Source organism: Pectinophora gossypiella, chromosome 11 (genome assembly GCF_024362695.1).
Source record: "Pectinophora gossypiella chromosome 11, ilPecGoss1.1, whole genome shotgun sequence".
Taxonomy (NCBI): Eukaryota; Metazoa; Arthropoda; class Insecta; order Lepidoptera; family Gelechiidae; genus Pectinophora; species Pectinophora gossypiella.
Genome location: NC_065414.1, coordinates 2048177 through 2071358, shown reverse-complemented (window position 1 = coordinate 2071358; position 23182 = coordinate 2048177). Strand labels below are relative to the sequence as shown.

General features: G+C 38.0%; 1 protein-coding gene across 1 annotated transcript; it reads left to right on the top strand.

Annotated features, from left to right (window-relative positions):
- The first annotated feature begins 208 nt into the window (after positions 1-208).
- LOC126370669 (myotubularin-related protein 10-B) lies at positions 209-23182 on the top strand. Its single transcript, XM_050015658.1, has 14 exons — positions 209-623; positions 1412-1466; positions 8647-8783; positions 10092-10250; positions 12425-12627; positions 13095-13347; positions 13722-13889; positions 14249-14378; positions 15203-15338; positions 15831-16071; positions 16989-17112; positions 17693-17877; positions 18843-19001; positions 20251-23182. The coding sequence occupies exons 1-14, from the start codon at positions 567-569 to the stop codon at positions 20311-20313; spliced, it is 2070 nt and encodes a 689-aa protein (XP_049871615.1). The 5' UTR covers positions 209-566; the 3' UTR covers positions 20314-23182.

Below are 23182 nucleotides of genomic sequence, written 5' to 3'. Positions count from 1 at the left end.
ATTCTGCGCCGCACCACTTTTATGTTTTACACAAGTAAGTTCACCAGTAATTATCGTCAGGACCACTAATCATTTCAGTGAAACATGTATGAAATTAATTTGTCGCACAAATCTATCTATTTCGTAATAGATTATCTTTCTTTTTGTATAGGTATTTTGCGTTCTTTCAATTTATTTACTGGCAACACTAAATATGATATCTGTCGTCTGTCGTTGCTGGCACTTGAGCCTTGCGAATTAAAATTGTAATTTATCCTATTTATGGGAATTACTGTGCGTTGTGCTATTTTCGGCGTAATCAAGTATGTTTGCTTTAGTGTTAGAAACTAATATATTAACGGCAGACTCCCGCATGGAGGACTGAGTAGTGTACAAACATCGCAGTGTTTGGTAGGGCGATTGTTATCAAATCTATGTGGAATACACACAAATAATGTGGATTATCGCTAATTTAATTAATTACCACTGTCCGTGCTACTTAGTTTAAAAGTTTGCTGACGTGTTAAAGTGAAAACCTTTCCTGGGAAAGGTTGTAAAGTGGGTCAACACAGGTACTATTGACTACAATGAATGAAAAAAAGTTGGTCCAGAACTTCAAGAGTTACATCAACGTTTCGGCCGTGGTGAGTTCCACTCCTATTTTATATTGATAAAATGTCTGGAAGCGACACTGTGATAGACGACACTGTTTGAAGCTAGGTTAGAAAGTAAACACATTCTGATAGGAATGTTGTCATAGATAGACAGGTCATGTCATACTGCATGATACAACTGACTAGAAATAATGCTTTACTAAGAATCTCAGTCTATACTTGTTTCTTATTATATTCATCTCATTTCTTCCTCTTGTGTGTGCTACCTTCATCTCTTTTTACATTATAAACAATATCATACAGCACTATCCATCTCATTTTGTTTATAGTCACTATTCCATATGTTGTACCTCCAGCAGGTACTGTTTTGGGGTAGGATTGTCAATTTCACAACTTACAATAACTGCACACATACGTAATGCTTATTTTAAAACTATTATATGTATACTATGAAAACCATATTAGTCGTTTATGTAGTAATTAGATATCATTGATTTAATTACAAAATATACTTTTACAATTAAAATAAAATCTACCTAAATAAGATTTATATTCTAATTAGGTAGATGCAGTTGCACCTTTCATTTTTCAGTTAATATATTTATTTATTTATATAATATATTTATTTGTTTATTATATATTTATAATCTATATTCGTTAAATTTGGTAAATTATCAACTAGGTATAATATTAAAAGGTGATAAAGTGAATGCATTTTTAAAGTTGTTTTTATTTGATCAGCTGGGAGAGGGGAGATAATCGCATGTAGTACACAGTATATTTTTTTCTTTTTATCAGTGCAATGTGTTTGTTTGCAGAACAATGGAGATAAAAACGGTTCTGTGCCAGAGGTGAAACCTAAACTGCTAAATGGTGAGTAATTTATAACATAAGTCTACTGTTTTAAAAATGTTTGTTATGAGAATTTGGCTTTAGGGCAAAACCAGTCTTATTAGAATCTGGTGTGTGAAGCAAAAATGCTTTGTAAGTGTTTCAAAATTGGTTCAATAGCTTTAGTATTTTGATAAATACTCTAGATACTACTTTTCTCAGGGAATCCATAACCATTGGTATTTACTGGCCATTTTCCGCAACTCGTCGTCTGACGCCTATTTTGCGTGATACCTGAAACAGCTGGTTCACTCCAGCAAGCTTAATTTCATAACCATTAAATATAGGGAAATGGACATGGTTGGTGAACTAGCACATTGAACCTAATATTATTTGAAATATAAATGTTTAGTCCTAAACACAACTTGCTCCTGGGGTTAATCCATTTTGTTAACTGCAATAGTGCAAACCAAACTTTGTAACTATTACTGTTTTTAAATAATACATTTGAATATATGGTCGTAAGGCCCAAAGTCCTTTTAAAATCCAAATCCCATTGTTTAACTATTGTGTCTGGAAATCCGGGCCTTACGAGGATAAAGCAAAACATAGTATCTTTATTTTTTATTACAAAACTGGCAATGTGTTACCCAGCAAGCATAATCAACATGTATTATGTGTATTAGTATTGGTGTCAGCCAACTATGATGTAAATCACAATAATACACATTACGTATGCACGCCGCGCGGCTAACTGTCCTGCCTTTTATGTGCGCCTGGTACTCTGATTATGGAAGACATAGGAAGTGGGGTCCCACAGGCCGGTAATGCCAGTTAGTGCTTTGCTATGATGGTGATATGGGTGTCTTGAGAACTATCAAGCTGCTCAAAGGTTGGTTATTTATTTTATTTAAAAATATAGTTGCACAGTTGGCTCAACCATTATAGATGGCTATTCGGTTTATCACCAATCAATCATGTTGGTCTAACAGAAAGCTCAGGTGTGGGTATTTAGTTCATCTTGCGACGAATGTACCTCTGACTACCCCAAATCGGGATATAGTTGTGAGCTTATGTTGTGTTCTAACAAAAATAGTCAAAACAATACCAATCCTCTAATCCTCACGTTAGAAAGGTAGATGAAAGATTAAACTTTCATAAGCTATTATTTCCCATCAACTTTTACAACAATACTCCAATACATTATTTTTCAGACAGCAGTAAAAGTTTTTGGAAAAAATAATATTTTTAATTGTCTATTGTTTACAAATTCACGTGTTTACATGGCCATTATATTATTTTAAATAAAGAGTCCCTACACCTTTCATTCGAAGTGCTCTGTGGCGCAGCAGTAAACGCGCTCGGTCTGCGATTGTTGAAGTTAAGCAACATTCGCAAAGGCCGTTCATAGGATGGGTGACCACAAAAAAAAGTTTTCAGCTCAAGCTCCTCCGTGCTTCGGATGGCACGTTAAGCCGTTGGTCCCGGATGCATTAGCAGTCGTTAATAACCACCAATCCGCACTGGGTCCGCGTGGTGGTTTAAGGCCCGATCTCCCTATCCATCCATAGGGAAGGCCCGTGCCCCAGCAGTGGGGACGTTAATGGGCTGGTGCTGATGATGTTGACACCTTTCATTGCTCTGAGGCATAAATTATTTGTCTGTATTTAAGTGGATTTAAAACTCCTATAACAATTATAGGTATACCTATAAGTATTCTATTCGTTCGGCGATACGGCCCATCACCTATCACGTTGGTCTAACAGAAAACTCGGTGAGGTGGGTGCTTAGTTCAAGTTGCGATGGATGTACTTCTGACTACCCTAATTGGGATACAGTCGTGAGCTTATGTTATTACTCGTTATTCGTTATGGTTCGGGATTTTACGTAAGGGATAATCCTGTCGTAACAGCCATTGAAATGGCAACGCAAAATTATCCTTATTAAATGACGTCACAATTCATTCATGCATGATTTTTTCCCTGCAATCATTCGAAAAACTGGGTTGTCATTATAATTGTTGATTTCCCTCCAGGTCTGCCCGTTGTTCCTCTCTTCTTCCTCCAACTAGTCAAATCAGTTACTTTTTACTAAATGTCAAAACACGATATTACTATGGAATTTGTATGAAAAAGCACACTGGGACGTCATAGAAAAACGTGATAAAATGTCGGACTTATTATTACGATTTTCTTGATTAAAATAAGTTAAACAGAAAAAAGGAAATGTTTTTCGTTACTTTTAGATCTGTCTTTATTTAGTAATCAGAATTTCATAATTTATCTTGAACCTAGTACACGACCTAATTATAATATTATGTCCAATTATGTATTTGTGTGACTTGTAATTAGGCAGATTCGTAACTAAATCGAAATTACCTGACGTATTCAATATGTGCCGCGCTTAAAAATAAAACTTTGAACTTCAGTGAGTATTCTAAAGTCTCAAATACGTTGATATGGTTTTTGGATTCGTTACGCAACTCTCATGGTCACTCCCAATTGCGTTTTTGTTGATACACGCCGATAAAAGTAACAAAAAGTAATTTCTGCTCCACTGCAATGTCAGACGCGAAGGTCGACGCGTTCCTTCAGCTATCGCTTACGGAAAATGACGTAAAACTTATGTAAAAAATATATTATCTTGAATTTATTTCATTTGTGAATTACATAATTAATTACACTCGAGGGTCTAATTTGTTTATTATTGTTGAATGTGGAGGAAGCAAGAGAAGTGTGTCAGGATCGAAGCAAATGGAATTCCATAGTCTCTGCTTACACCGGTGGGAAATAGGCGTGAGTTTATGTATGTACGTCATCAAATATACCTACACAATATCTTTTAAAATTGGAATTAGCGACTAAACACAACGTCGTCTGTTGATTCACGTGAGCGCTCAGTGTCGCCTGAATCCTTCTCGTTACATAAATAATATTGACTCATTTCTTTGGGGTATTTTTCTTAATTCCTTTTTAAGCTATTTTAATGTTACTGATACATTACGGTGGGCAGAACTGAAAAATTTACTTCGAGTTCTGTACATAGTCTATCATGCTCAACCATTAATTTAAGAGCCACGCTCTTGTCGGTGCAGCATTTTCCAAGCTACTTGTTTAGGGAAAAATAGGGCAGTGTGGCCATCATGCTAATTAAGATAAATTTCTCATCACTATAGTCGTCATTTATTTATAATATGTTACTATGCGTAGTATAGTTGACAAACATCTGAACGCGTTCTATGTTTTTTATATCCTCCCAACCCAGAGAAGAAGTTCAGTTAAATTGCCTTTATCAATTATTTATGTAAAATGAATAATTTATACACATTCAACTACAGTTCTCACGATCAGAACAATCGTCGGGCATTCTTTAAAAAGTAAATGGGATTACCGTTTAGCATTAACAAGGGTGGGGCGATTGCGGAACTTAACCGCATTTTTATATCTCCATCGTATACGGTGATGTCATATTTAAATACCTGGTGACTCTATGTTTGATCTTCAATGCTATGCTGTCCTGGTACCTTGCCTACAAATTAGTGTAAAGTTTTAACACTTGCTCGTTAATCATGTTCTAGTATAGTCGTCATAAATAAATATACTTCTCATCAAAAAATTCGAAACACTTTAGAAGATTTTTCAACAAAACACGATCAATTAAATTTTAAATTTGAATATGGAATATTAATACTTAATAGGAACTAAAAGCTTTATAATAGTCATAACCAGCCAGCAGCTAGTTGGTAGTAGATTATATGTAAACATTAAACTTCTGAGTGTTCGAAGCTTACTTCTTTGAATTTTTGTTTTAAATTACTCTTTTTATATATTTACAAATATTTATTCGTGATATTAGAATTGACCAATGTTCATGCATCGATATATCTAGGTTAAGTTATTGAACTAGTTTTTCGAAATTTGTACGCCGTAACGTAATTGGAATACAATACAATAATGGATTATTCCAATTTTCCTTTAAGTTGTTTGTTCCCCAGATGTTCCAAACACATCAATCAGCCCACATTAGTGTGGTTATTGAAGCAAGATTGTTTCTTGGAAGTTTTCCTCCTTTTCTTAAGCTTAAAGTACTTCCCCGCCAGTTCCAGAGAAAAACCTAAAATAAACTAAGAATAGTCGTTTACACAAGCGCTCAAATAAATAGTGTGTAACTGTTTCGGCTAAAGGAAAATTATGATTAGTATTTTAAAGAAATACCAGATTTAATTGCCAGAAGCCCTGGTAGCCCAGTTGACTCTCACTGTGGGCTGCCGATGAACGTGTAACGATGGAATAGGAAGTGTCAGGTTCGTAGCAAGTGTGAATCCCTACATCCGAAACACTCGCAACTCTCGAGTTACCACGGTTCTTTGCCCTGAACGGGAAAACAAAAGAAGTTGGCAAGGTATTATTTTTTCGCATATTCTGTTTAGTCGCATGGGCAGGAGGAGGACCCAGTGGTATAATAGTTAACACGCTCGTCCCGGCTTGACTAGAGCTGCGGGGTCCAGACCCGCCCGTCCGAGACAGATTTTTTTTTTCGATTTAAATTTTCTCTTTGTAAGTTTACCTAAGCACGGGTATAAAAACATGCTATAAAAACTAAAATCATTTAGCTAGGTATTTCCTGAGAACAGCCAAATTATCGGATTCTTCGCGGTGGAACACATTGTTCGTACTAAATGTATCTCTCCGGTGATTCATCGGTCACGCTGCTTGTTCTTACAGGCCATTGCCACTCTAATCAATTATTTTTCTACGCTAACAATTACGAATTACAACGTCACTGTCGCTAATTACGACGATATGCGCAAACGTGCCAAATGTAAATACCGCTATTGTATGTGTACGTAAGTATTGTACGTAAAATTTACATAATGTTAATGTTTCTAATAATCGTATTAAGTCTACGGTGTAGATTGTATTGTAAGATTTGTAATAGTTTACGTTGTTAAGAAATCTGAAAAACAAATCAAATTAAAAATTGGTTAGTAGGATAACATAAGATCAATGGGGTTAGTAGCGAAAAACACTTTGTAACTTTACACAATTAACTAGGAGATATCTAGCAGAATATCTCAGATCTTCACAATTCAGTGACAATGACAATGGCGATTGACAGTCCTCTATAGAATATACATAGTTCATCATGCGCTCTTCTGGCCTTTGCTTACCCCCTCCGGTTGATTCCCAGAGCCCAGACGCAGTAGCCAGGCTATGATAAGCCTTTTTTATATTACAATACTCGTATACGCAATATATAGGCTGACCACCTATCACGTTCGTCTAATAGAAAGCTCTGACAACCCCAATTGGGATATAGTCGTGAGATTATGTCTGTGCCCAGCAGTGGGACGTTTACAGACTATTTATAATTTATGTTATTCATTGGCTTTGTACTAAAAAATATTACAATTCAAAACATAATATCTTAATCTTATAAGTACACACGATTCCAGTGATCTTCAAATTTTTTCAACTTTTTCTTATTTTACACACGTAAATTAATTAGTCTGTCCATTCACATTAAAGCACATTTACGTGAGTCATATTCTCTCGAGGAATTCCCTGTAGTGTGTGGTCAAGGCTGTTGTATATAAACACAACAACACAACACACGTAAACCTGTAAAACACGTCTGCGAAATAAGTAGGCATATAAGATAAATTGACCTTCGGATACGGCGATACGGCTCGCCACCTATCACGTTGGTCTAACAGAAAGAGTTAAAAAACAAAAAAAACAATGCTAATTAAAAAGAGCTATTTATACTGTAGACGAATTTTTAAATGATAAGTTTAATTTTAATACACACTTCCTCTCTTCCGTTCAACGTTGCTGTGCCCCACAGGGTCCATGTTTTAGTTCCTATGCCTATGTCCCATATATGCCCCATAGTACTACATGGAATGCAATAAATAATTGTGAATTTATGTACCATTGAATACCCCAACTGGGATGTAGTCGTCAGCTTATGTATGTACAGTTTTAGGACTTTAGGACTCTGTCGCACTAACATATTTGACATTTAGTGAGACTTACAGTTCAATTTGTCAAAAACGTTAATGTGACATGGTACCAAAGTGTATACATATTAATGCTCGTGACCGTATGTGTATGAACTTCGGATAAAACAAGTCATAGGACATAGAGTTTGTAAACTACTTAGTGGACTTAGAGTGAGAACCTTGTAAGCGCATTTTTGCAGAATTACATTCTGAATATTCGCATGTGACTTTTTTTAACTAAACCTCGCATCATCATCATCATCATTGGCCACTACATCTTGACAGATGAGAACAGTGGCTGTGTAGCTGTCACGTTTTGCTGCAGGAACTCTTGTGACTTATCAAGCCAATAGCAACACGGCGCCTTTTGCCGCATTAAACCTCGCAAAAGACACACTAATCCATACTGTTGGGTCCAAGATTCCTCTTATCAATCGGAGGGGTACACAGCATATTCCACCACGCTTCTCCACTTTATAATGATGGCGAAACTTTATTAACGTTGACGTTGTCTTTTCCCTGTTCGTTCAATGTTCAATGGACCAATCCTTTCCATAAGCATTAACCTCGTCACTCAGTCTTTTATGAGTTTTGCCGCGACTTCTATATCCATCTTGAGACACTCAATGAGGAATCAGATGCATCAGACAAACGTGTCCGGAGGCCTGATATTTTAATCGCTCGCCTTCAACTCACGTTCGAAAATACCATTTCACATAGTACCTACATCTGAGCTTGTAATTTGCAAGATGAGACAGGTATAATGTAATATACAGGGTGTTAGTGAAATCGTAACGAATACTGAGGGGGATGATCCAGGCCATGATTCTGAGTTGATATCAAGTGGAATTTTCCGTCGCAAAATTCATATATTTTTTTTTAGTTTTTTAAATTATTTTCAATTCTATGCTTTTGCGATGAAAAATTCCACTTGATATTAAGTCAGAATAATCAGCCGTTTCATCCGCCTCAGTATTCGTTACGATGTCACTTACACCCCGCACAAGTACATACTGTACCCATACAAGTAGGTATGGGTGTTTACTGACACCGTAACGAATACTGAGGGGGATGATTCAGACCATGATTCTGAGTTGATATCAAGTGACTTTCTATTCTATTCTATTTTCGCACGCCAGTTGAAGGCAATCGATAACAAAAAAGGTCCCATTATAGTTTGCCTATTTCGTATGTCCTAACCTAGCTTTATTCCCCCAGGCGAGCTGGTGGTGGGCGCGGCGCACAGCGTCGTAATGCTGACGCCGCTCAGCGAGTACGACCGCGGCAGGTTCGGCTCGCTGTTTGTGACCAACTACAAGCTCTCCTTCGTGCCGCTTGAGAGCCCTCATAACGATGTAAGTTTACGTGACCTTATAGTCAGAACTCCAAGGAGTAAGGGTGTCACACTAGAGTTTTTCGAGGGTCATCGTCGTCCTAATATCCGGACAGCGTCGACGCCGGCGCTGACCGTCTACCAAATGCGGGTTTACGCAGTACTGGCGTCGCGTCGCCCTGCTCTGCCCATCAGCGCCCGCAGCGCAGGGAGTGGGCTGGGGGCGCTGGTGGGCAAGGGGGCGACACAACGTCGACGAATTCAGAACTAAAGTACTTTATTATTGTGTTATTACAGGCTGATCACCTGATTGTCCGGAAGTGAGATGATCCGTGCTTCGGAAGGCACGTTAAGTCGTTGGTCCCGGTTACTACTTACTGATGTAAGTTAGTAGTCGTTCCGTGAGCCATGTTAGGGGCCTTTGGTGGCTCAATAGTAACCCTGACACCAGGGTTGTTGGGGTTGGTAATCCACGTCATCAAACCACACGACAGAAGAAGATTGTGTTCTTTTTTGACCAAAACAACAATAAAGTACTTAATTCTGAATACCAAATTCTGATATTTATATACATATAGTAGCATATACATATATTATTATGAATAGGTATTATTATACATCAATGTTATTATGATGAACATGGAAATTAGCAAATATTTGTATCCGGAAATGCGACAATTGTCGAGAAACATTAAGAAAATAGGAACACGTTATTCGTAGTGGACTACCGTGTAGAGAATGCTTTATACAACGTTTCTAAAGACCTAATGCCACTACCCCATAGTCGACGTAGAATAGTTCAGATTAAAAGACGTTTATCTGTATGTATAACACTTAAGTCAATAGTTTTTGTTTGACGTAGATATTTTTGCGGAATGCGACTTCGCTAATCTACACTATACAACGATAAGTGTAGGCTCTCGAATATTCTAAATTCATTTTTATTTTGCAGTATCAAAAGTATATTAGGTAGATACATAATATACTTTTTGAGAGCAAAATCGCTGAACCTAGTCTATATAATCCAGTTAAGGAAATTCCCATGAACCATCATTTTCAGTACATGTCATATTCAGTGACGAATTTTTTTACGATTTACTTGTGAATTGTAAAAAAGAGTCTATTGTCTAGTAAATTAAGTTAGTTTAACAGTAATATTTACCTACTATTTACTTAAGTAAGTATTTAGTCTTTATATGAGACATGTTAGGGGTCTTTGGCGGCTCAATAGCAACCCTGAACACCAGGGTTGATAAGATCGGTCATTGATCTCACAACTCGCACGAGAAAAGAAGAACTAATTAATAAACTTTTAAAATATTTCTACCAGGAGTACAGCCAACGCAACAACCTTCTTGGGACATACGACGTGCCTCTGACAGGAGTGCAAGCGGTATGGCTGACAGATGGAGGACCTGTGAGGCGTCGGAAACTCCAGCCGTTCGGAGACATGCCCGGGAAGGTCAAAGGACTGCAAATTATTTGCAAAGTAAGGTCTATTTCTCAATTTAATGTACCAGGAGTTCATAGAATAAAGAATTATACTTCGTGGCGTGGCCCCTTTAATGTGGTGGCGCTCGCCGCCCGCAGAAACGGGCGTGGCACGGGAGTGGGACACGGCGGACGATGGTCGCCCCTCCGTGAGCCCGATGGTGATGTCAGTCCGTGGTGCCGCTAGCGAGGTCGAGCCTACCGGGTGGTTCCCCGTTGGGGGAGGTCCAGTGAGCGCCCGTCAGCTAGCGGTGGTGTCTTGTCCGGTGAAGCTGCTGAATGGTATCTCTCCGCCTCGCACCAATTTGTATCGGGCGCCGATCTCACCCTCTTTGGTTCCTATTTTAGTCTTAAATGGGCGTAATTCGCTAAGGAGTAAGGGAGACAGCGCGCGGACTGTCTCGCTCGTGCTTCCCGTTGAAAAGAGTTTTTACAACAAGAACATCAATGCATGATGATGGTGGAGATGAACAATTTTATGATCCAATTTAAATTCTAAGCCCATTTCATATTCATTGGCTTATTAGCGACATGAAATTATTAAGTAAACCATCGATATCTTAGTCAAACACCCATAAGATTTTAAAGTGAAAGTACCAGGAGTGCATAGAATGCAACCGTTATGAACAGAACATGATATGAGCAATCCGAGTATGTAGGGAGACACTGGCATAACTAAATAATGTCCTTAGCATTGTAATTACGTATCAGTTTCCCAGTAGTCTGAGGGACGAGCTTCGATATCTATCAAAGCGCGTAATGTGAAGCCTGAAAATGCGATAACATAATAAAGTAAGTAGTTGGATCGTTTAGATCCGATGAAACAAACGCGATATTTAACCCGTATTCGTAATAAGATAGATAGATTTTGTATTTCCTGTGTGTGCAATAAAGTATAAGCTATGTATTAGTAAAAAGTACTTAATAACTTACATGACATAGATTAATAAACTTCAAACAAGTACGGTATTTAATGGACTGTCTTGTCAAGGGGTCTTAAAAGTTAGCTCTTACCACAGAATAGAAGAAAGAGGTTAGAATGTATCTAACGTGCATTTTGTTTGAGAACCGCTGTCGCCGGCTCAACCCCACTCTCTTTTGCTACTAGTCCTGAAAACAGATAACTACAATAGCTCTACAGCTTCTCACATTCTATAGCCTTTACTTTATCGGTAAGAGTACCGATCTAGTAAACATCTCCCTGTATACATTTTGGTAGATGATTTTTTGTCGTAAGCTTTATGAAACTTAGTTTACTGTCTGGTGAAAAATTAAGCATCTTTTTTTCTCAAATGACGAAATACGTATATAAAATGGTATATTTTGATAAAGCGTGCAGCTCCTTTCACTACACCTCGGGCACTCCATACAAAAATCTCATTCTTATAGAGTTACCGTTCTATACGTATTTTCTTTGCTTTCTATTCTATGCTTCCGCCAAAAATGTTTGCCAAAGCCCAAAATCATCAAATTAAATCTATCTCAATAAACGTGTCGTTTTATCAAAATAACTTGTCTAAGCCTACACCAATGCCAGTGATAACATATCTGTAATCTATTCTAAGCTAGCAGTATACATCTGCTGACCGTATCTTATCATAACATGAATGATGAATGGATCTCTGAAAAATTTGCTTGGTCCTAACTAGTTCTGACCGGATTTTACATAATTGATGGAGGAAAACCTTAGATCAAGTACATTTAAACAGCTTTTCAAACTACCCGCAGTAGTGTCCAGATTTCACCTTGGTTTATATTTATCATGTATGTAGTAACCGGTCTACCGGTAGGTAGAGCCATCACGGATATGATGGATCTTATGATGACAAGGAATCAACCCATCGCCCAAAACAATTGTCCATCATGTTAGCTCGGTCGAATTTTTTTCTTGTCATTATACAATAGATAGATAGATAGATAAAATACTTTATTGAGCACAATGGACACAAAATACAGCGATAAGGACAACATATACAGAAAAGCACAACAGGCGGCCTTATTGCTCATGCAGCAATTTCTTCCAGGCAACCTTTGGGTACAGGAAAATTTTGTACAAGTATAATAATAGCGGGTTAGTGCATTCTAACAAAATAAATAATTAAAAGAACTACCTACATAAAATTACATTAAATACATTTAATAGTGTTTTATTTATACATTTCTTTGTTTCAGAACATGAAAGTGCTAACGTTTAGTTTCGCGAACTCGCCGATAGGGAACGGGAGGAAGGTGACCATGTCTCTTGTTCACCACGCGTTTCCAAAACGGCACGACCTCCTCTTCGCGTTTGAGTATAAAGAACCGTATTACCCCACGTTACCCTCGGATTTGAACATGTTTCAACGGCCTGGCGATTGGAAAAGAGAGTTGGAAAGGTACGTATGGTCTATAGCAGCGCGTTGTGGTAAGATTTGAGCGGTACATTCAAACATGCGGCGGTCTATGAGAGCATTCACACAGAAGCGAAAATGAGGCTTTAGAATACTTTTATTGTATGTCTTTCCATTCGCGGTTCAGAAGTATGACACTAAAAAAAATGTCCATAAACTGTGACTAATGTAAAACAATGTAGGTACCTTTGAAAAAAAAATACAGTTTATATCTCCAAAGTATTCCATTATGTAAATTTTAACATACTAAATAGTAATCTGGCCCCTGCGACACAAGCTGAACTTAGTGAAGAGACCGCCGCATATCTAGAGCAATTGGTCATATTATAGTTATCTGTATTTTCATTGTAACATTGTATGTCTATGTTCAAACGTAATACGAACCAGAAACATTGTAAGTAAATAAATAGACACTATTACCGCGTATCATTTATTTCTTCTATCAATTTCAGGTGCGAGTGCCCTCACTGGCGGATAACCTGCATAAACGGGACATCAGATGCGTTCATGCTGGGCGCGGGAGAGACACTAATAGTGCCCAGTTCAGTCCTAGACTACAACCTTATGGAATCAGCGCGGCACTTTCGCTCAGGCCGGGTGCCGGTGTGGCTGTGGGGCCGCCCGGAAGGTGCCGCACTACTACGCAGCGGGGAACTGCTGCCTACTGAGCACTCGCATACTGCCGAGAGCGTCTTGTTAGAGCAGGTCAGTTACATACATAACATAAACAGCCTATATACGTTCCATTTCTGGGCATAGACCTCAATCAACCGGAGGCGGTTGTGGTTAGAGCGTTCGACTGACGATCTGGAGGTCCGGGTTCAATTCCCGATGGGGACATGTCGAAATCACTTTGTGAGATTGTCCTTTTTTCCGATTCCGAAAAAGTAAGATGATTCCACGCTTCGGACAGTATGTTACGTCGTTAGTCCCGGGTTACTAGCCTAAACACCTTTACCAACCTGCTGGTTGATTGAGGGGACGCCTGTGCCCAGCAGTGGGACGTGTATAGGCTGTGTATGTGATGATCTTTGTCACTTTTCCAATAGAATTGCGGATTAACAATTAATTTTCTTCAGGTGCGACGATCACACCCGAAGTTAACCCCGCCCTACGTGATATACCTCTGCGGGAACAGTTTCACCAACAACAGAGACACCAGTATATTGCCGTCCCTCGCCAACCTGCAGGCTTCGTACAAGAAACTCGTCGAGCTGTGCACGCCCACCACGCTTGGAGGGTTTTGGGTGAGTTCAGTTTTATTTTTAACTAGCGGCCGCCTTCGACTTCGTCCGCGTGGATTTCGGTTTCCGCGGTAAGAATCTTCGATTTTTTAAATGATTAAATTTACGGTATAGACTCTAATAATTTTAAAAAAAGTATATAGATCAATCACTACACAGCCCTAATCATAGGCCTGGGATTTTTGTAGGACCGTTTAAGATAAACATTTCGATCATATCATACATTACATTATGTGTAACGGTTTTGTCAGCGCACGCCAGAATTGCTCGCAGATGGTAGATTTTTTCCTACTTGACACTTATCGTCATATTTTGACAATATAACGTCAAAAAAAAAATATGTTAATGTTCCCATCAACCAGGTGCAAGACTCGCAGTACTACAGCATCCTGGACTCGAGCCGCTGGCTGCGCTGGGTGGCCAACTGCATCACGTTCGCGGACGACGCGGCGCGACAGCTCGCGGGCAACGTCACCGTCGTACTGCAGGAGGGTGAGACCACAGTTCATAGAAACAAAGGAGGGGGGGGGGGGGGGGTTAAAAAGGCCACACCAAAGCAATTAATCTTGAAAAGCAATATTGCTATTTGACATTTGTTTACGTTGCGCACTTACTTTTTTATGCGCAAATTGCAATATTGCTTTTTTAGGTAAATTGCTTCGATGTGGCCGTTTTAACCCCCCTGGAGAGTTAAAAAGGCCACACAAAAGCAATTCATCTAGAAAAGCAATATTGCTATTTGACATTTGTTTGCGTTGCGCACTTACTTTTTTATGCGCAACTGTCAAATTGCAATATTGCGTTTTTAGATGAATTGCTCCGATGTAGCATTTTAACCCCCCTGACCTCGTATAATATGATCGTTTTGTGCCTAGTGGTGAGCATAGTAATCTCAGTTTACACTGTGTGTGACAAATAGTGGTGACAAAAATATTATCATTTCTCTAGCGTTGTCCCGTTTTCACAGGGTCCGCCTAACAAGATTTGTCAGGTCCGGTTTTTTTACAGAAGCGATTGCCTGTCTGACCTTCTCACCCGCTAAGGGAAAACCAGCCGAATACATGTTAGGTCACATACCTCAGAACGTTTTTCCTCACTATGGTTTCCTTCACGGCTGAGCACGTGATAATCATTTATGATCAGAACATGAATTCCAAAAATCATTGGTTTAGGCGCGTGCTAGGATTAGAACGCGCGACTTTAAACTGAGAGTCAAGCGTTCATTCAAATGGGCCGCCATGGCTCTCTATTCATCACTATGGATCACCTACGAGGAATAGTTTTTCCAGCAATATAACAGTAGCGTCTGTTAACAGGTGATGGTGTCGACTACTGCGCAGTGGTGTCGAGTCTGACGCAGATGTTGGTAGACCCTCACTGCCGCACATTATCGGGCTTCCAGTCGCTCGTGCAGAAGGAATGGATCGCGCTTGGACATCCCTTCTGTGACAGGTAACGTGTTAAACCGATAGCCGGAAATGTGCTCGAATCTTTTACGAGAAATATACAATAGGAGGTTACTTGACAACATAGTCAAATGAGATACTTTTTACGAAACGTCAAATCGACAGTTTTATTTGGAGTTTGTATGGAAATACTGTCCGATGACGTCATCAATAAAAGCGGTCCAACGTCGTACTCATTGATACTTTAATACATAAATAAAATTCGAAAATAAGTCGAAAAATAAAATTAGATTAATTTCCTCTATACTCTATACATATATCTATTCCTATTTGATACACCCGGTAAATTAAATTATCCACTCATTCTTTTTAAAAACAGCTGTCAATCACCCGTCCCTTTCCTTTTCGGCGGATATGAAAATAACAAGTATAACTTAAAATAAAGTCAGATGATGTCTACAGGAATTAGCACCATTAACACTGTAAGTCTCTATTTAAATTGGTGGAAAGTCGATCGATTTTTTCCTTTTTTTTCCAGGTTCGGCCTCCCCCGACCCGGCAACCCCAAAGAGACGACAGCCAAAGAGGCCACCGCGGCGCAGATCGCCCCCGTCTTCCTGCTGTTCCTCGACTGCACGTGGCAGTTACTGCAGCAGTTCCCGTCACACTTCCAGTTCACCGAGACATACCTCACCACGCTGTGGGACTGCGCGCACAATCACCTGTTCGATACGTTCCTGTTCAACTGCCCGAGAGACCGAGATCTGGCGATTGCTAAGGTTAGTGGTCTGAAACGTATTCTTTAGTAATTATGTCACCCTGGTACTTCGTTGGTGTCTAGTCAAGTGGTTGATGCTGGCCTGTTCAACGCCCGAGAAGCCGAGATCTGGGGGGTAAAATGGCCACATTGAAGCAATTCACCCCAAAAAAGCAATATTGTTATTTGACATTTGTTTGTATTGCGCACTTACTTTTGTATGCGCAAATGTCAAATTGCAATATTGCTTTCTTAGATGAATTGCTTCAATGTGGCCATTTTAACCCCCCCTGGTAATTGCTAAGGTTAGTGGTCTAAAACGTATTCTTTAGTAATTATATCACCCTGGTACTTCGTTAAGAGCCTTCAGCGCTCCCCATTTGTCCGGCCAAGTAGTTAATGCCATCTGCGGCAAATCTACAATAAGTCACGTCAAAAAAAAAAAGGTACTTCGTTCGCGTCTAGTCATGTGTTTGATGCTGGCCTGTTCAACGCCCGAGAGCATGACATCTGGGGGGTTAAAAGGACACATTGAACAGAGGCCGGTATGGGACAAAATAAATAATTCATTAATTTTCACTCAGAATGTTCAAGACATACAATTTTATAATCTGTGCAAACTGTATATTCTGTACATTCGTACCATTCATTCTTCCCTTCGAGCCGGATCATGAACAGGGAAGCACTTAGTTTCTCGGTGAAATTAAATAAAAAACTGAAATTACTTGCAGCTCCGTTCGCGTCTTTATTTGGAAGGGAAGAATGAATGGTACGAATGTACAGAGTATATAGTTTGCACAGATTATAAAATTGTATGTCGTGAACACAGAATAATGGACTGAATCATCCACCAAAGTTTTCGTTACACCTTGTATGCGAGGCGTCCTACCGCCTATGTAATCACAGCTTCTTATCGCCATGTAAATTGTTCATTTCCAGAACTTCGTTCAAAGACCCGTCTGGGATTGGGGTGAGCAATTCTCAGAACAAGACAAGGCGTTATTCTACAATCCGCTCTATGTGGGCAGTAAACCTTCGGCGAGTACACCTACTAAGAGGCTTTGTAAGTATTTACTTTCACTGTTGCTTGAATATAATAATATAAGTTTACATACGGATTAACTCACGCTCGTGGATGTCAGGGTGGGCAGAGCCACAAATCACCAGAACACAACTTCCAAACTAAGAAAGTATGAAGGGAGATCTTAAAAAGGCCTTAAAAATCTTTTTCATCAATTCATCTAGTTTGACATTTGCGCACAAGAAAGTAAGTGCGCAATGTCAATAAATGTCAAATAGCAATATCGAATAGATGAATTGCTTCAATGTGGCCTTGTATTATACAGGTATGAAATCACGGTATCGATTTCCCATTGGTCCTTAAAACTGTAGCGTAGCTTTAAACGCTTTTACAGTTACCTTAACTGCTTTTAAGCCCTGGCGAGTACATAATCTCCCAAGTCGGTTTTTACATGTTCCAAGATTATAAGCAGCTGAAGGCATTCTAGTTTCTTCTTTATCTGTTTAAACTAACAACCTTAACCAGTCTAAGAAAATTAAGTAGGAATAAATACCTGGGAACAAATATTAGGCGGTCAAATAACTGAAATTGTATCAAATTTATATAAGACATCCCTCCACAGCAACAACGACAATAGCAACCAAATCAACACCACCATCGCCTGAGCTCCCGAGACTCGAACCTTGTACGTCGATAGCGGCCATGGAGCTGTGGTCGCAGTGCTACGAGCGGTGGCTGCTCCCACTAGACGGGCCGCAGTCCGGCGCCGTGCAGTACCACGTGTTCAACTACGCCGTGCTCAGAGACGTGAGTCCCTTGTATAATATGGTGCCCTGGTATATTTCCTTAATTACTATTGAATAGCTCGCCACTTGTTTGGACTAAAGCACTAGAAATAAAGCTAGTCTAGACAGAGAGAGAGAGAGAGAGAAAATGTTTATTCAACAAATTGTGACACATTACATACGAAGTGTTACAAACAGAGTAAAAACAACAAAATATCATAAAACAATTTTTAAAACTCAGTACATAATGTGGCACAGCATTGAATAGGACACGAACTCAGCATTATGTCTATTTCCGAAGAAACAGACGCTGTTTTTCAGTCGCTCCTTAATTTTCCGTCTGTTGGATCCCGGGAAGCTGACATGACTCATAGCGCAAATAAGCTATGTAGGTATCTATCAGATAGAGTTACATATATAAACAAAATATATTTGAACAATTATATATTAGGTATGCATAAATATTAATAGAGAATAGGTAATATATAATAGAGAATAGATAATAGTAGACAGGGGGTTTTTTTTCAATAGGCTCGCGTTTGAGCACAATCTCACCTAATGGTAAAGACGATGTGGTCCACACTTACCTAGTAAATGTCTATTCACTCTAGCCTTGAAGTCAATATCTTCAATATTTTTCAATTCTTGATTTCATCGCATTCGTAAAAATTACAGAATCTCGTTTTGTTCTATAATATATTCTGATTTTTTTCCTTTGTTCGCTGAAGGACAACTTCGCACACCATAAAACTCGCTAAACAGTAATATCTCAAAACTAAAGTCTTATATAGGCAATTGTACAATGAAAATAAAGCTATTAAGAAATTGGCCCTAAATTACTTCAAAGAGAGGCTAATTTCAGTTGATTTTCACAAGCAAGTCATTTTTTAAAACAGACGCCAGACGTTTCGGTATATTGTCAAATTTCCACCTTAAATAACTTTAAAGTTCATCTGACATTCTTAAATAACTAACTCTATATTACAGATCCAACGGCTAAACGAGAAACTATCAGCGCTGTCGATAATGAACAACAGGCATTCGAACGGTGACCTCGGCACGGAGCCGCCGCGGCCGATTGTGTCGCGGTTTCACCCCTTCAGCTTGAGTCGGTCGAACGAAGTTCGCAACCTCGACGCTATGCAGGTGAGTGCTTACCTACTTGCCATCTATGTGATCCTGGTACTCGCTATTAGATAATAACATACCGTAAGCTTAGTTGGGGGGTAGTCAAGAAGTACTGTCATGAGCAATATCGTGTATCCACTTTAGAACCCTGTTGCACTATCATATTTGACATTTAATGAGACTTACGGTTTAATTTGTCAAAAAAGTTAATGTGACATGGTTTCAAAGTGTATACATGTTAGTACTTGTGACCGTACATCCACCGCAAGATGAAGTAAGTATCCTCACCGAGCTTTATGTGATGGGTTAGGCGGTGCGCCGCACCGTCGTCTATAATGGTCGAGCGAACTGTTTTAATTAAAATTGCACTTAAAATAAACTACTAGATAATAGCTAAGGGTGAATTCTCGCGTTTTCGTCCATTCAGCGTCGAATGTCGAATGAAATTCTTAACCTCGACGCTAAGCAGGTGAATGCTTACCTACTTAGTATGCTTACTTACTCTGCCGGTAGTAGAGTTTTTGTATGTTTGTATGTAGGAAAGTGAGTAGAACGGAACGTAAAATTGATAAGAAAGTAAGACAGAATACTATGGAAGGATAATGAATGGGGGATTTGGTTGTTTATGATATGAATTTAGAATGGTTAATGAATGGAACGGAAGTTTTTTTATTTAAAAAATAATAGGAGTTGTCTATGATTATTGTGGTGGGAGTGTAAAGGTGCATTGGTTTTTTGTAAAAAAGGAGAAAATAAATGTAGTAAAGATAAATAACAAATCCCTTTTAATTATATATCCCACATGTATTATTATGTAAATAAACTGGGGCGCACTTTGGACGCGTTTTCATACAATTTTGCATGGTACGTAAACGTTTACGTCTACGGTCTATCGCGTAAGGTCCTCGTAGACCAGTACCAGTACGTACTGACTGAGGACCTTACGCGATAGACCGCTGCTCGCACTATGATGCGCATGTCGGTAGTACAATACATTCTATCTGTCTCTATTTATCGTTCGCATTTCAAATCGTGCTATCCCATTCTCTCCCCCGCAGCTACAATACTTCATATCTCATATACCCCGTACGGTCACGAGCGATTAATATGTATACACTTTGGTACCATGTCACATTAACTTTTTTGACAAATTGAACTGTAAGTCTCAATAAATGTCAAATATGTTAGTGCGACAGAGTCCTAAAGTTGATACATTATATTGCTCATGACTGTACATTCTAAATTTAAAACCCGTTTTTTTTTTCAGGTAAGCATCATTGATGCCAGCCAACTGCTAGACTCCCAATCATTACTAAATGCTCCAGATTAATAGTGGAACTTACAGGTAAGACAGACTGTTGTAGTGTAGTCATAGTGCATTTGTGAAGTGATTTGATCGATTTTTTTCAATAGCTTAGTTATTTTTATAATTCTGTAAAGGCAACTAAGATTGAAGAAAAAATTAAATAAATAAGTCATTGAAAAATGTTAGTTAAAACAGTGTTTACAAAGTTCAGTGTACTAGGACAACAGACGATGTGAAGATGTATTTTTATAAACACTATTTTGACGTTACGAAAAGCTAGAACTTAATCAAAAATGTATGGATAATTTACAAGACGAATGTACGAGTAGTGAGAATCGTTGGATAGGAAATTGTGCACGCCCACAGAGTAAAAGGCTAAAATTAATTTAGCTAAAACTAAAATAGGCTCTGCCCACCCCATTAGGGATTGCGGGCGTGAAATTATGTATGTTTATATGTATGTAAACAGCTAAAAATTGCAATATAAGATGTCTCTGGCATTGTAGGCACAAATACTGACTATGATCGGTTCTGAATGTTGTCAGACCTGAATTATTATTCATTTGAAATTGGAAACAATTTACTTAGCTATAACAAACTAGTGGGTGTATACTGATGAATTTAACATATTATGTGTATTTTACTCTGTGGGCGGGCGTCTTTACGTAACATAAATGATTTGGAAATGTGTGTCTTAGAACAATGTAGAGTAACGAACAATATTGTTTATCAGAACTATTATGTCGAAGAGTATTTCATTTTAGAACTAATATAAACGATAGTAGGGTAGACATTTGACGTACATAAACATTGTGAATAGTCAGTGGAGTATAAATATTATGATTAAATTATTTTATTGCTTTAATAACAGTTGCAGGGCGTTTGGAACTTTATTGATTTTGCGTTAGAGAAGAATGTAAATTGACAATAAAAATAACATGATCGAACAGAGAATTGTATGCCGTTCTCGCTCCCTCATAACGTAAATGTTACATGTAACATGAAATAATGTTATAGAAGTTCTTTAAAATTTCAAACAGCCTATAAACCACGCTGTGTATTTATTTTTCTAATTATTCAAATAAGGTCAAGGAATTGAATGAAGAGTTTAAATAAAGAACAAAGTATTGATATTTTTCTATACGTCTGATTGACGGTATGGTCTGACCAATATTATATCTTATTATAACTAAGTTTAGCGTCTAAAACTTGCGAAAGAGGCAAATTATAATGAAAACAAAACATATAATATACATTTTTAGGACATTCCAAAAACAAAATTATTGACGAAAATATGAATAGCCTTTTAAAATTAAAACGATGTTGTAATCCTTTGTCCATTGATTTATTATATTTAAATACTTACTACTTATTTTTCTTTCCGTTACCACACTTTTATATTAATCCTATTTTTTCAATCAGTGAACTGTACAGATACCAAAATACGATTAGTTATTATTTTTTGTTGTAAATATGGCAGCTACCTATTTTTGTATAATTTATTTAGTGTTCTATGAAACATTTTATTGTAATTTCTTTTTTAATATTTCTAGTACTCTATAAAGGAAGACTGCCTTTTATGAAGTAACTGTTATTTCATTTAATAGGTACTTTAAAATAGTTACACTGCTATCAATAAATACAATTATTACTAGACGAAGAAAGCTATGGAGTTATTCTGATTGACATTTACGCGTTGGAATTCATAAGTGTTACCGTGGAGTAAGCAGTATACTACGCAATACAGAGCGTCTCTCGTCATACTAGAAATTTGCCTAAACAGAGCGCCAGTGGCGAGCATTTGTACTAACTGTCAAAGTGTTCATAATGATACGACACGCCGTCACTAGATGGCACTTATTTTCATATGTAAGCTTATACGGTTAGCGACATCTAGTTTATCCATGGTGAATTACAGTAACGATACAGGGTGTTAGTGACATCGTAACAAAAACTTTGAGGGATGATTCAGGCCCTGATTCTAAGTTGTTATAAATTGGAATTTTCCGTCGCAAAAATATGGAATGGAAAATAATTTTAAAAAACACTACAATATTCATAAATTTCCCGAAAAGAAAATCCACTTGAGAATCATGGTCTGATCCCTCTATATTCGTTACGATGTCACTAACATCTTGTATACTATGGTTCCTAACCAATCCACAAAGAAAGAGCGCCGGTGCCGAGCATTGGTACTAAATCTAAAATGAATGGAGGGACCAGACATGGCATAATTGTTATAAAACATAGCGAAGGTATATAGGTATATTAGACGAATATGTTATGAGAATAATCCCACAGTCTCTGTTAAATTGCCTACATAATTGATTTGTACTTTATGTATTACTGTATCACTTTTTTTGCCCCAAACACTCCTTAAATACGTAAGTAACAAGACCTAAGGTAACCTAGGAACATTTTCAACCTTGTTGCTATATTACTTGACGACTAAACTCCCGATTTATTTTTATATCGTCCCAAGAAAAAATGAACCTGCGAAAAGTTGTCGAGTAATACAAAAAATATATTGTTGAATATTGAATTTAGTTGTATAATTTGTAATATTTTTAGATTAAGGCATAATTATAATATTGATGTAATTAATAATTCTACGAACTGTTATTATGTATAGCTAATTAATATGAAAATTATGAGATACAATCAAAAGTATACTGAAAATAACCAGTTAAGCCATGGTAAATTGTTTGTGCCATTTCATAATGTTCGATTTGTTCTATACACGACAGTCTTGTTGTAACATTGAATCGATTTGAATTGTAATTAACCCAGTGCAAAGTATTCGTAATTTTGAACATAATTCTGTTGTTGACTGTACCTGACAACGAGAAATGCAAACATGTTCAAACGAGAGAAATAAAAGAAATATTATCAA

Excerpts from the sequence above, each read along its gene's own strand:
- LOC126370669 (XM_050015658.1), top strand. The coding sequence starts at position 567 with ATGAATGAAAAAAAGTTGGTCCAGAACTTCAAGAGTTACATCAACGTT. Across the intron at positions 624-1,411 it reads ACATCAACGTTTCGGCCGTG|AACAATGGAGATAAAAACGG; the intron begins GTGAGTTCCACT and ends GTTTGTTTGCAG. Across the intron at positions 1,467-8,646 it reads GAAACCTAAACTGCTAAATG|GCGAGCTGGTGGTGGGCGCG; the intron begins GTGAGTAATTTA and ends TTATTCCCCCAG.